The sequence below is a fragment of the Halichoerus grypus genome, chromosome 6, assembly GCF_964656455.1.
Source record: "Halichoerus grypus chromosome 6, mHalGry1.hap1.1, whole genome shotgun sequence".
NCBI classification, from domain to species: Eukaryota; Metazoa; Chordata; class Mammalia; order Carnivora; family Phocidae; genus Halichoerus; species Halichoerus grypus.
Genome location: NC_135717.1, coordinates 29,203,835 through 29,217,832, shown reverse-complemented (window position 1 = coordinate 29,217,832; position 13,998 = coordinate 29,203,835). Strand labels below are relative to the sequence as shown.

The window sequence follows — 13,998 nt, the reverse complement described above, 5'->3', positions numbered from 1 at the left end:
TAAATAGGGTCAGACCACCCAGCACCTGTGTTCTCTAGCTTAGGGCTCACAGCAGGTGGGAGGGCCAGCCTCTCTCAAGGCCCCTCAGACCCTGGACCCCTGGGGCATCCCACCTCCCCAACACAGGACAGAAGCTCCTCTATGATTCCGCCCCCTCCCTTCCCTCAGAAGACAAAGCTGAAAAAAAGCACCTGTTAGAATCTGATTCCCAATCCACCTGCCAGTTAGTTCTGGGCTCAGCTCCCATGTGAATTTCTCTCATTTGCTAATTTCTTTTCATTTTTGATAAGCCTCTGCCACTTCCGCACAATCCCTCCAATAGCTCAGTGAACACCCAAAAAAGGAGGGGGACGATGGAACCAATTTTATCATCAGCTAGTTGGAAACATTGCTCAGTAATGCATGTTTTAATTCCGAAAAGGTTCTTCAGGTTTTTTTTTTCTAATTAGGGAGCTGCAGCGAGGCTTGCGGGAAGATCTCACCCACTGTGGGTGCAATGTCTCAGGGTTCATGTCCCAGTGTCTGTGGAGAGATGTTGATGCCTTTTCCACTCACTTTCCCAGACCTTGACATTTAAAGCAACTTGGCGAACACAACTCCCTGGTAATTTTAAGTTTCCTATTTACCTATACGTTTGCATGGTGGGCTGTGAACATTCCTATCTACATCTCCATATAGCCTACAAACATCTCTGGTAGCAGATGGGAGAGATGCATATAGCAGAATGTTCTGCGCAGCAAAAGAGCCGCAGACAAGGCAAAAAGCCTACCTCCCAGAGTTGATCAAATCAATTGAGATACAGCCACTGAATGGGAAACCATGTAGCTATTAAAGAGAGTAAGGTAACCCATCGTTGCATAATGGTCATATTATCATATATGCTCTAGTATAATTTACAATACTGTGTTATTATGTATCATATTAATGAAACACAAATTACTAGTATTTATTAAATAATATGTATCATTTATGGTGATTATTTTGTATTACGCACTGCAAACCACTGTATTAACACATCATACATTAACTCATGAAAAATCAAAGTGCAGAGAACTGCAGAGTCAGTCCATTTGTATAAAAATAAAAATTGGAGACTATAAATACGTTTAAGCATATGAGTGTGTCTATCAACCCGTCGGGAGCAGCGGGGCTCAGCAATTCCCCGCGCATCAGCATCACCTGGAGCGCTCCACCGGCGGGTCTAATTTGGCAGGTGTGGGTGAGCCGGCGAGGTTGCAGGGCTGCAAGCTCCCAGGTGATGCTGCTGGTCCGGGACGAGGCACGCACCTGGGCTCAACCGCGGGAATGTGGGGGACAGGGAGCTTTGGGCTTTTTACTTCTTTAACACTTACGCATTCATCCCACAACCCTTGCCGAGCGTGGGCTCCGCACAGGGCAGCCGTGGACCGCCCGGGGGCCGGGCTGGCAACCAGAACGGCCACCTTTCCTCCGCTTCCGGCGTGCTTCGCCCCAGAGGGGAAACTGAGGCTCCGACGCGCGCCGTCGATGGTCTCGGACTTAGTCTGGCGGAGCTGGGATTCGAACCCTGACTGCGTCGCCGACAAGCGTTCCGCCGGCTCCCGAGTTCCGGACACGCCTCCTTTGCCGTGGCCGTGGGGACTCCCGGACCACCGCCCCAGCGCACGCGGGAACCCCCCAAGGCCGGCCGGTCGGTCGGCGGGAGTCCGCGGGGAGCGTCCGGCGCGCGCCCGCTGGAGCCCCGCCCCGCCCCGCCGGCCGCAGGGACGGGGCGGGGCCGCACGACGGCCGGGCGGGCGCGCTCGCGCTCGAGCTCGTGCCCGCGGGGCGAGCTCACGGGAGCGACGCCAGGATAGAGGCTCGCGGAGCCGCCATTCCAACGCAGGCGCGGTGGCCAAGTGGTAAGGCGTCGGTCTCGTAAACCGAAGATCACGGGTTCGAACCCCGTCCGTGCCTGGCGTCGGTCTTCCTTGGCTGAGAGACTTTTTAGGCTTGGGATCACTTTTCCAGAGTGGCCCGCCGCAGAGCCCCCTTCCTGTATTCCGCCGCTAGAGCCTCGCCCCTGGGAGCCATGGGTGCAGAGCCGGCCAACTGTTTTCACCCTGTTTGAGTTCAAGTTCTCTTCCCCTGCTCGCCGAGGGTGAGCGTCTGGGTGGTCTGGCCTCCGCGCGTCCGCAAGCTCGGCCTTGCAGACAGCGCCCCCTGCCGCCCCCCGCGGGAAGTGGCGGGTCCCCCGGACACCCGTGGTCCCGGGCAAAAAAAAAAAAAAAAAAAACCACCCTACAGCTGCTGGCACTTGACTGGAGAGCCACTAAGCTTTTTCCCTCAACATTAAAGTCCAATTTTACCCTCTCGAATGAGAGGACTGCCGTGGCCTGATGCCGGGCCCACACCCAGAGTCAGCTGCTGGCTGGCTTGCTGTTTTAAAAAAAAAATCCGTTGCAGGCACAGCGTTCGAGAGAAATCCTGCCCAGACGTGCAGCAGTTCTGACGTGAACACCTAAACCGGTGTGAGCCTCCGTTTGCCCTTCTGTGAAATGGGTCTCTGGCCAGCCGCAGGCGTTTGTGAAGTCGCTGCCGGACACGCTGGCCGGAGAGGCGGCCTCGGTAAACGGAGCTAGGGCCGCAGGGAACCTGTTTTCTTTGCACCACGAAAGGATGCACCACGGGGCTGCTCGAGTGCAGTATGCGGTGACCTCGACCCCAGGGAGGTGGCCTATTGTGTCATCTGAAAACCGGCTTGACCTAGCGCGTGGAAACCTGTGTCAGCCTGACATTCCTAATAGAGTCATGGAGCTCCTGGTGTATGCGTGGTGGAGCTGAACTCAGGGGGTACCTCGGTGAACCAGACAGATCGGGGCGAGCTCTCTCTGATGGAGAGAGTGGGGCTGGGGATGCGATGGGGGGGCGGGGAGCCTGGCAGGAGCGGCCGGCGGTTAGACTCCCGGACTTGCCAGGCTTCATCAGCATCCCCAGGCTTGTGGAAACGCTGATCGCTGGGCCCCACCTCCAGCGCTTGTGCCTTCAGTAAATCCGAGATGGAGCCTGGCCGTTTGCATTTCTAACTACCTCCCACCTGATGCTGCCGGACCACACGGAGAACCGCTCTTCGAAAGACAGCCCCATTCTAAAGCCACACTCTAAACCCCGGGGGCACGTGTGTGTGCATGTATACAAATGTGGAAGCTCACACACATGAAAGTAGTGAACAACAGGGCTTCTCACACTTCAACCTGGGGCGCGCAGGAAAAGGCAGGTTCTGATTCTTTAGTGGAACCGGAGACTCTGCATTTCTGCGTCTTGCTGATGCTGGGATGACTGGTCCCCGCCTTCCCTGACTGGACAGACGGTGGAAGGATCCACACCAAATTAACAGCCGTTGCCTCTCTGGGGGGATGTCCAATCGGAGAGCTGTTGAAAGGCTTCCTTCATTTCTATCCTGTAAATGTTCACATTGTTTTGGATTTTCTGGGAGATGATTGTATTACATGTGTAATTTTTTTTTTTCTTTCCAGAATCACTCCAGAGCCCACAAACCCAAAGATAACCTATTAGAACACAGGCACATTAGAATGATCCAGAATTAAGACAGATAATGATTGAGTGTCCTCTTCTCTCCACTGGGACACCCATTCATTTCTTTTTAAAGAAGTGTCACAAAAGAACACTTAGGCTCTTCCCTTTTAAAAATATCCCAAAATATTCCTCCCCATTAAACAAACAGAAAACCACACTGCCCCCCACAGGTAGGCTAGTATCTGTGGGGGGAGGTTACTTGTCCAGGGAGATTTTCCTGGCCTTCCCTCCAAAGAGTGAATCAGCGCTCCTAGGTGACATCATCCTAGGAAAGCACCCCCAACAATTTCCCGGCCCCACCCTACACAGGGCACCCCCCTTCCGCTCCACATGATGAATGGACTTTAGAAAAAGGCAATTTACATAAGGTACTGTGAGTACCATTCTCCACCTCCCCCCCCAAAAAATTGCACAAAATATCTAAGGGTATATATTTATACGTGGAGAAGCTCAGGCTATTTTGTTTTTTGTTCTTAAGCCTGGAAGATTACACATAAATCTCAAAATCATCACCTCTGGTTGAAATCTGGGGATGCCACAAAGCTGTAAAAACCAGTTTGGCACAGGCTGTCCAATCAGACACCAGTCACCAAAATCCTGAATTTGGGTCCTCTTTACACTTAAATGCCTAACACTGATTATGTGTCTGAATAAGCAAGCCATTTTATGTTGATTTAAACCACTTGTGTTCATGAATATAGAAAGCCATGTTTGGATTTCTATAACTTTTCTATGAATTTCTGAAAGTCGGCTTGAACTCCGCTGTGTTTGCTCTGTGAAGAATCGTTCTCTGGTCAGCTTTGGGTATGTAAAGGGAAAGATACGAAGCCCCTGATGCTGGGGGTGGGAGGAGAGGTAACTGAGCCTAGATCCTCTGAGACCCTGCTGTGTGAACTTGACCACTGGGGAGAAGGTGGGTTTGCACTGAGAGCTCTGTAAGGACAGATCATGAGAGTCAGTGGTAGAGAAAAGGTTAAATAAGAATTCTGAAGCCAAAGAGGGAGCCCAGGATCCTAGCGTTAGCAAGGAAGGGCTGTTTTGTCAACAGAGGCTGCGCGGGAGCAAACTTCAACAGTGACACCAGGTGGCAGCATAGAGCAAGGGCAGGGTTAGCCTGGCTTCTCTCTGCCCTGCATCTACCAGAAACCCGTGGGAGCCGTAGACCCTCCACTTAACTTCTCTGGGCCTCAGTTTCTCCCGTTCTGAAATTGGAATGACACACACTCACTTGCTTCTCGTCTGGTGGAGTCCTCCCGATGACAACATTGCAAACATCCATCAGCCAGGATGTCAAGGGTGGTCCATCCACGTCATGGCATCATGGGCAGCCATTAAAAGCAATGACTGACTCATGGGTCTGGAGATTAATTTAGTAACAAAAGCTGTGTCCTGCTTTTGGGGTTTTGTTTTACAGCTTTATCAGGGTATAACTGATAAACAGAAGCACCCACACATATTGAATGTATACAACTGGATGAGTTTGGACATACGGACACGCCCTGGAAACCATCACCACATTCAAGGTAGTAGACAGGCCATCACCTCCAACCTTCCTGGGTCCCTTTGCTTTTTGTGTGTATGTGATAAGAACACTTAACGTGAGATCTGCCCTCTCAACAAATTGGTTAATGATAGTCACTCTCTTGTACAGATCTCTAGAATTTCTCCATCTTGTATAACTGTAACTTTAGTGGATGTCTTTGTAAAAAATAAATAGGCGTATTTATCCACACATGTATGGATTTTTCTGTTGGTTTCTTAGAATGTGAAGAACATCCACCCCCCACGTGGAAGGCTCCCTGTCATGCTCTTGACCATGAAGACCTCCAGGTGGGGTGAGTGGTGGCGGAGCCAATCACCGATTGCTTTTCTATTATCGTGGCATCAGAGAGAGAAGCTGTGTTACTTTCAGATTCACTATTTTTGCGGCATAAACTTACAATCTTAACAACAGAAAAAAAGAGAATATGTAAAGAGTACACAGATGTCAGGGCTCTGGAGGGCACAGGTGTTCACACTGAGCTCACACCGCATGGGTGAGATGCCAAGTCTGCAGGGAGAAAGCCCACTCTTGTCATCCGAACTGACCCCCTCGAAGGAGAGGCCTCGGGTCGACCGCCCTGGCGCATCTCCCATCTGGAGTGACATCATGTGCCTTGAAAACCTACATTAAAGAATAAAAAATGGCCCTCTTAATAAGAGAGTGAGTGATTCGTAATCATGCATGAGTTGAGAAGCACATTTCAAAACCAGAAGCATATTTCAGGCATGAGTAGCACTTAAAAGAAAATATTGTGGCAGGCCCCTGGAAGCACCAGACGTTGTTTGTGTCACATCTACTTGAGTTTTGCTTTAGCAAATCACCAGGCTGGCACACAAGGAACACTCCCCGAGACCGTGTTCCCGTCTGCCCCCTGCTCCCCCCATCCTGCCCTTCTCACTCAGGTGGGCAGAGCTGATTTTTCAGTCCCTGTGGGCACAGAAGAACCCCCGAGCTTGACGCCTCGCTGGATGTAAGATCTGCAACAATTCTGGAAACACACCCAGATAAGAAACCCCATCTCTTCCTTGGAGAAGTGTTGGCGGGCAGACTCTATGATGTCCTGTTATACTTGCCTTCTGGTCTTCGCACCCCATGTCATCCCTTCTTCTTAAGTGGGGTGACCTTCTTCCAGCCAATGGAATCCGGCAAAGGGGATGTGATGCCACTTCTCTTTTATGTTACATAAGATGGCCACACCCATGAGGATAGCAGACTCTCTCCCCCTGGTTGGATGAAATGAGCGGCCATGTTGGGGAGGCCCCCATGGCGAGGAATGGAAGGCGTCCTCCAGCCAACAACCAGCAAGAAATTAGAGCCCTTGGTCCAATGGGCCACAAGGAACTGAATTCTGTCAGCAGCCATGTGATCTTGAAAGTGAGTCCTTCCAGTTGCTATGAGCTAAACATTTATATCACACACACACACACCCAAGTTCATATGTCAAAGCCGTAATCCCTAGTGTGATGGTATTAGGGGGTTAGGCCTTTGGGGGCTAATCAGGAGGGGATGAGGTCATGAGGGTGAGGGTGGAATTCATGCCTTATAAAAAGATGATGAGACACGAGAGCTCTCTCTCTCTCTTTCTCCACCATGTAAGGACGAGAAGGCAATCCTAGCGACAAACCCAGGATCCAGGTTGGAGTTGGTTTTCTCCCACCGCTGGACCAAGTTACCACAACCTTAGCGACTTAAAACCACACCGTCTTCTTCTCTGTCCATGTCTGTAGGTCAGAAGCCCACGTGGGTTCTAGGTCTCAGACAAGTCTAAGGTCAAGGTGGTGACCAGCTGGGCTATGATCAGAGGCTCTGGATGAATCTGCTTCCATGCTTCCTCAGGTGGTTGGCCAGATCCAGTTCCCTACACTTGCAGGACTGAGTTCTGTTTCACGGCAGCTCGAGGCCTCTCTTTGGTCCTTGCACACAGTGTCCTGACATCTGCACCAAGTCCTCTGCACATTTCAAGTCTTGCTTCACCTTCTACATCTTTCCATCTTTCTCATGCAAGCCAAAAAAAAAGTTCTCTGCTTCATGCAAGCCAAAGAAAATACTCTGCTTGGAAGGGCTCCTGGATTTGGATTGGGCCCACCTGGATAATCCAAACTCACCCTCCTTTTTAAAAGTCTATAACTTTAATTACATCTGCAAAGTCCCTTTTGCCACAAAACACAACATATTCATAGGTTCTAGGGATGAAGGTGTGGACAAATTTGGGAGACCGTGATTCTGCTTACCCCAACCCTTGACTCACCTCTCCTTCCTCACCTGCTCATCCAGCTGGTCAAAGCCTAAACCTCTCTCCAGTCACCTCCTGTGTGTTGCTTTAGACCTTCACTGTTCCATCTCCTCTTTGATGACTGGTGCTTGGACTGGTGCAGTAGACTCCTACCTGGTATCCTTTGCTTTCTGTATTGCCTCTCTTCCACCCTCCTTCCACTGTCATTTGACCTCTCTCCAACACAGCAGTGAATGTGTCACTCTCGTCATTCCGTCCTTCACAAGATGTCCACCAGCATGGCATTCCAGGCCCCAAGTGTCCCTCCTACCGTGCTCCCTCTTGCTCTTCAGTGTTTTACACCAGTCTTTAGTATGCCTTCAATTCAGCTTGTGCCTTAGTCCTTTGGGCCTGCATATATGCTGTTCCCTCTACCTATAATGAATGGCCTTTCTCCATTTCTGGCTTCCCGGAAAACTCCTACTCATACCACAAAACTTTGCCTAACTATCACTAACTTAACTATTATTTTGAATCATCCCTCAATGCATTAGTTGGAGTTGCTCTTTCCTCGCCGTACCACCAGCACCTTGGCTTTATTGCTTTTCTAGCACTTACCACACGATATTACAATTACTGGCTTACATGCCCATGCATTTCCCAAGAGACGAGAGGCTGAAAGCTCAAATGCCCAGAGGAGCCAGACAGATTGTGCAAATGTGTGAAAACTTTCGGGGATAAGACAACAAGGACTCGAGGGGCCTGAGAGAAACTTGAGAGTCCACGCCAGGCTCAAAGCCACCACGTTTCTCAAAACCCCATGTAAATGAGACCTAGGAATCCTCCTCTGGCGGGCAAGCCTTGCGGAAATTCATGTACACAAGGCTGTTCAGAGCAGCTTTGCTGGGAAGAGCTAAATGTCCGTCCAGGAAAACAGAAATGCAAACTGTGGAATGCTCACAGAATAGAATTAAGTTCAGCAGTTCAAAGAAATAAACTATAACTCCATCCAACTACATGGAGAAAGCTCACAAAATGTGGAGCAAAAAAAGGCAGGCAGCGAAAGATGATGCCATTTATACAGAGTAAACATGGGGCAAACAAAGCCCTATTTGTTTCTGGTCACATAGGTGGTGAAAGCATGAAGACTTGCCTGAGTGTGATGATGTCTACATCCAGGACAACGTTGTCTGTGGGGATCCTAGAGATGGCCAAGAGGGTATTCACTGAATTTGCATTTGATTTGATTTATGTATTACTTAACCTGGGTGGTAGCATAGGGGTGTTTGTTAATTTATTCTCTGTTGTTTGGAGTTGGCCTGAAAGACCTCACAATTAAAGGCAAAAAAAACCAAAAAAAGTGGCTCTCGTGTGGTCTAACCCACATCAAGCCACCTAGCACAGAGCCTGGTACATACACGATGAGGAAGATACTACATGCATTTTACAGATTGAGAGAAAGAGAGAGAAGGTACGTTCCCCAGGTTCCGGAGGATGGACTGGCCTTGGGTTCGGGGCCGGAAGTGTGTGCGCAGAGGTAGAAATGGCCCATCCCTGGGCCTTTCCCAGAACCAGCCCTCCCCAGCTCACATTTATGCGGACATTTGCACAAGGCCACAGCAGTCCGGTATCAGAATGGAATTGAACAGCCCTTTCAACGTCCCCCGTGGCCCTCTAGAAGCTACCAGAGCGGGCATTAGTGGGGAGAGGCTCCAATAATCCAACTCAATGGCTCTAAGAATTCTCCCACTGTCTCCACAGCCGGCCCATCTGGTAGGTCTCTGGCCTCTCCCCAGACTCTCTCTGCCCCCCCCCCCACCGCCCCCAGCTGGGATGACTCCTCTCTGACCAACTCGCCACTTGTCACCTACGTGATCTAGTCTCTTTCTCAGATTCTCTGTCCCTTCCTAATGTATCTCCACGATGTTTAGGTTCCTTTTGACTGGTCCCCTCACCCATTACCCTGAGGGCATATCAAGACCTTGCCCACAAGGCTAACACAGTCTTTGGGGACCGGCTGTGGGTATTCAAAAGATTCTACTTTCTTTCCTTCCCCAGTGACAGCCACTCCGACAGACCTGAGCAAGCAACTCTCCCCTCTTCCCACATCTCTTGTCCAGGATAGGTAGGGTGACCCACCGTCTGGTTTGCCTGGGACTGTCTCGGGCTTTTTTTTTTTTTTTTTTAAGATTTTATTTATTTATTTGACAGAGAGAGACACAGCGAGAGAGGGAACACAAGCAGGGGGAGTAGGAGAGGGAGAAGCAGGCTTCCCGCAGAGTGGGGAGCCCAATGCGGGGCTCGATCCCAGGACCCTGGGATCACGACCTGAGCCAAAGGCAGATGCTTAACGACTGGGCCACCCAGGCGCCCTGGGACTGTCCCAGTCTTATCACTGAAAGTCCAATGACCCAGAAAACCCTTCCGTCCTGACAAACCAGGATGATGGGTCATTCTACCTATTCTTTCTTCCAAAAGAAGCCACACATCTCAGGGACTCTCTTAGGAGACTTGGAGACAGGCTACCACAGGAATGACCACCAGCCTCTGACCAGCATGAGGCCCCAAACCCGAAGGACATCTTGCAGTCAGTGTCACACAGGGATTGCTGCATCCTCAAGATGCAGGTGGAGACCCAGGCCCTGGTTGGGACCATGTGGCCCCAGGCAGCACTGAAAGTTGCACATTGCATTCTCCAGGGGTAGACACTGGGAAATTTCTATAATCCAGGCCATGAAGGTTGGGGCTGGCCACTCTGCATGGCAAGAAGAAAGAATTTTAAGTCAAGGGGTCAAAACTCAAATACCTACATGACCAGGCAGATGACCTAAGTGAATCCAGCCAGGCAGGAACTATGCCCTTAGTACTTTGGATACTTTTTTCTACAAGGAACAGGGGCTGCCCTGTCTCAAACTGCCTTTAAAAATAAGGAAATTTATTAGGCATTTACCAGGATGTCTAGAGGGATGGTGGGTTTCTCAAGTGAATGTTTGATCAGCTCCATCAGGCCACGAGAGACACAGGTTCCTTCCACCTCTCTTCTCTGCCATCAGCATGTTGGCTTCACCCCCAAGTCTGGCCCAAAATAGTTGCTGCGGTTCCAGGAATCACATCCAAATTCCCCATCTCTCATTGGTTGGGATGGTGTCACATGGTTATTCTCCAACCAATGACTGGTGGTTTCCCCTGAGCCAAAGAGCTGAGCTGGAGAGGGGTGTGAGAGGACAATAAGAAGGGAATTTCCATCACCAAGTTGAGGAAGGATCTGGGACAGCCACTTGAAACAGAGACACTGTTTCATACGTCCATAAGCCTCCTCTTCCTCCTGGTCTCTGAGCCAGGCACCACATTTCACAGCCCCTTTGGGTACTTGTTGGGCCTCATGACGGGCGCTCACCCATGTGAGACACTTCCTAGCTGATGCAGTTAAAAGCTGGTTTGCTTTCCCTGTAAACCACCCCCGCCCCCAGCTCAGGGAGAAAGAATGAAGCCCTAGAAGATGTCAGAGTACCAGTTGTGATCTCGGGGTCATGGGATCAGGACCCCGATTGGGCTCCGTGCTCAGTGCAGAGCCTGCTTGGGACTCTTTCTCCCTCTCTCTCTGCCCCTCCAACACCAACCCCCACCCCGGCACTCTCTCTCTCAAATGTATAAATAAAATCTTTAAAATATATATATTAAAACTTTTTTTTAAAGACGCCAGAGCCACAAAATAAAAGGCACCTGGGTTTCTAAATAACTTGTGGGTCCCCCTGCTCCCCACTTCTTGGGCTGTGATCCAAACAAGAAATCAAACTGTACTGTGGTGAGCCACTGAAAGTGTGGGATTGTTTGTTACAGCAGCTAGGCTTCCCTGACTCATATGCTATTATATGCTGTTCTGCTCCAACCAACTGTTGCCCTGTGGGAATGCGGGCCCAGCGCTGCCAAATCTTTTGATCATCTGATTTTTTGTTTTTTTAAGAGAAGCCAGAAATCTGGATTTTTTTTTAAATATGAAATTTCCTGATTTAAAAATGTTGGCAACCGAATCAATTTTATTATTATTATTTTAAATGGTCTGCGGGCCAAATGAAACACATCTGTGGGCTCCACTTGGCCTGGGGCCTGCCAGTTGCAACCTCTGGTCAAAACACTTCAAAGCCAACAGTATTGATTTTTAAGTTGGTACTGGTCTGAGCGGCAGCGCTAGGTCCACGGTCATGTGGGTTCCAGAGAGGAGGTCTATGCAGAAGGAGACGCCGTTCGAGTCCTTCATGTCTACCTGGGCTGCGTGTGGAACATTCTTCCAGTTTCCTGACACAGCTTGGCCACCCTGCTGAAATTCCAAGACGTTGACTTTGCAATTCTAGGCGACCCGGTCATGCTGAACCAGGCTGACCTACCCACCCAGTCCCTGGTGCCGCTTCCACTTTGGTGTCCACGACTTAGAGATAAGGGAGAACCCCTCGCACCTTTGAATCCATCCCTAGCGTCCAGGGGCATGGCCGGTTCCCCACTCCCATTTAACAGGGATGGACCGTTGCTACAATTTATTGAGTACTTAGTAGGTGCTCTGTGCAAATCATGCAGTTTCATCCCCTTATACATTGTTGCCAGTGGGGACGCTGAAACTGGGGACAGCCAAGGACTTGTCCAAGGTCACAGCCTGATTGATCTCTGGCTTCTCTTTCCATTGCAAAGCCTTTCTTAACGGGCCTTTGTAACCAGCCTGTGTCATGATGCCCCTAGCAGGCGAGGGTCTGGTCCCCAGCAGACCAGGAAGCCCAGACCCCTCGGTCTCACCAAATGGCAGTTTATCTTTCTGTCTAGCCGGGGCCTGGAGTTCTCGGCCTCCTGGGAGCCTCCACATCTTCACAGATGGGACACCACTGCAGTCCTAGCACCCACCGCCACCCAGGCTTCTCTTCCAGTACTTTTCCTTCTTTCTTTTATTCATTTTCTAACAAAACTTGATTTCGCCCTGCCATGTGCCAGACAGGGCAGGGTGCCAGGAGTCCAGGCTTTTCCCGGAGGCTCCTTCTGCCCAGGGTGGCCACTTTGCACTTCTCGCCTGGGCCTTGGCATCTTTTCCTGGCCAGAAACCTGGGTGCGGGTGGCGCCCCTTCCTGGGAGAAGGCCAGAGTGGGCCTCTGGGGCTTCTAGCCGAAGAGTGGGGTGTTTTCCGGAGTCTAGTGTAGCTGGATGTCAGGCTGGCCACTAGCTTGAGTCACGGGACGCTGAGCCAGAATGGACAAGAGCAGGCCTCAAAGGGATCGGAGGGACATCTTTTAGGGGGCTTTTAAAATCCAAGGTAAAGGCAGAGCCCTGGTTGCCTTGGGGGAATGGGGTGGGTCTTGCCCATAGGCCCCAATTTTTTCCTCGGACATCCTCTCCTCTAAGTAATAACACCAGGCACAAGCAACCCTCTCGTGAACTCCCTCAGAGGCCCTTCTTTGTGAAACGTTGTTAAAATTCTAGGAGAAATCCAATTCTCCATTTGGAGCTACCCATGAATTTGGCAAACCGGTGCCCTCCCCCTCAGAAATGAGCACAAAAAAACCAGAAGAAATCCAAAACCTAATTCTGAAGCTGTGGGAAGATGAGAGCAAAGAGGGTCAAGAAGCACAGGGACATCAAAAACTAATGATGTAATGTACGGTGATTAACATGACATCGAAACAACAACAACAAAAAGCAGCACAGGGACACCTACTCAACAGAAACATCTTGGTCGGAACAATACGGCCACAGCGTCCCCGGTGGGGTGGGCCATTTAGGGAGCTCGCCTGCACTGACTTCAGAAACTGAGCTGGCTCTCAATGTTAGGTGCAGACAGTGAAGAGCTGAAGTGCGCGCTATGCAGAGTGATTTGGAAATACTTACATAAATGTCACATAATGAATTTCCAGCGGAGGCTATATTAAGTAAAATTCTGAAACTATGTCAATGAAGCCAATTTTTGCAGCATTTCTGAATATTTTTTTCACTTGTTAGGAAGTTTTTGTTATGTCTTTTCCGTTAATGGGACTTAACACTGCAACTTTTAAACACAAAATAAATAAAAAGAAAATCTTTATAGGAAGCAATGGGAAAAAAAAAAAATGCCAAGTACCCCCTCCTTACCAGGGTATTTGTCTCATTTAAGCCACGTGAAAGTCCTATAAGGCAGGTATTATAACTCCCACTTTACAGATGAGGAAGCTGAGGCCCAGGCTGGCTCAGCAGTGTCCAGGGTCTCCCAGCTTGTAAGAAGCAGCAGGGGGAGCCCAGCCTCTCGTGCGCCCTACCCCACAAGAGGGGCGCAGGGGCAATGCGCTCTTAATGGAGACCACACACCAGTGGGACCAGCAGGGAGGATGCAGGTGGACACCCCGGCCCAGCTTTGGTCTCTCGTGGTGCCCTGACCGAGGCACCTTGAGGTCAGGGACCTGTCCTGTTTGCCACTGTGGCCCCAGCATCATCTCTGGGCCTGGCACACACAGGGCAAGCAAGCTTTGGATCCAAGAACAACTGACCCCAAAGCCTCACTCTTTTCCTCTGGAAAATGGGCAGAGCTCAGTAAGCTAGTATACTTCCCGTGCTTGGCACATAGTAGGTCTTCAGGAATAAATGGGGACTGATGATTATCAGTGATCAGCCCTTTGCTTTAAGAGGCGTCTGACCTATCCCCCTTTTGCTACATTCCCCTCCAAGTTGCTATGGGAGA

General features: G+C 50.2%; 1 protein-coding gene and 1 non-coding gene across 5 annotated transcripts in view; one reads left to right on the top strand and one right to left on the bottom strand.

Annotated features, from left to right (window-relative positions):
• Positions 1–1,714, bottom strand: part of LOC144382288 (uncharacterized) — an 83,029-nt gene extending 81,315 nt beyond the window's left edge. For all 4 annotated transcript variants that reach the window (XR_013448895.1, XM_078074789.1, XM_078074790.1 and 1 more), the window contains exon 1: positions 1,353–1,714. Coding sequence is in view for 3 of the 4 variants with exons in the window: in XM_078074789.1 (XP_077930915.1) it covers positions 1,353–1,356 (4 nt within the window). In the remaining variant the exon portion in view is untranslated. The remainder of the gene's footprint in view (positions 1–1,352) is intronic.
• A 149-nt stretch (positions 1,715–1,863) lies between these two features.
• TRNAT-CGU (transfer RNA threonine (anticodon CGU)) lies at positions 1,864–1,935 on the top strand. Its single transcript has one exon. It is a non-coding gene; the product is annotated as a tRNA-Thr (tRNA).
• Positions 1,936–13,998: the final 12,063 nt, after the last annotated feature.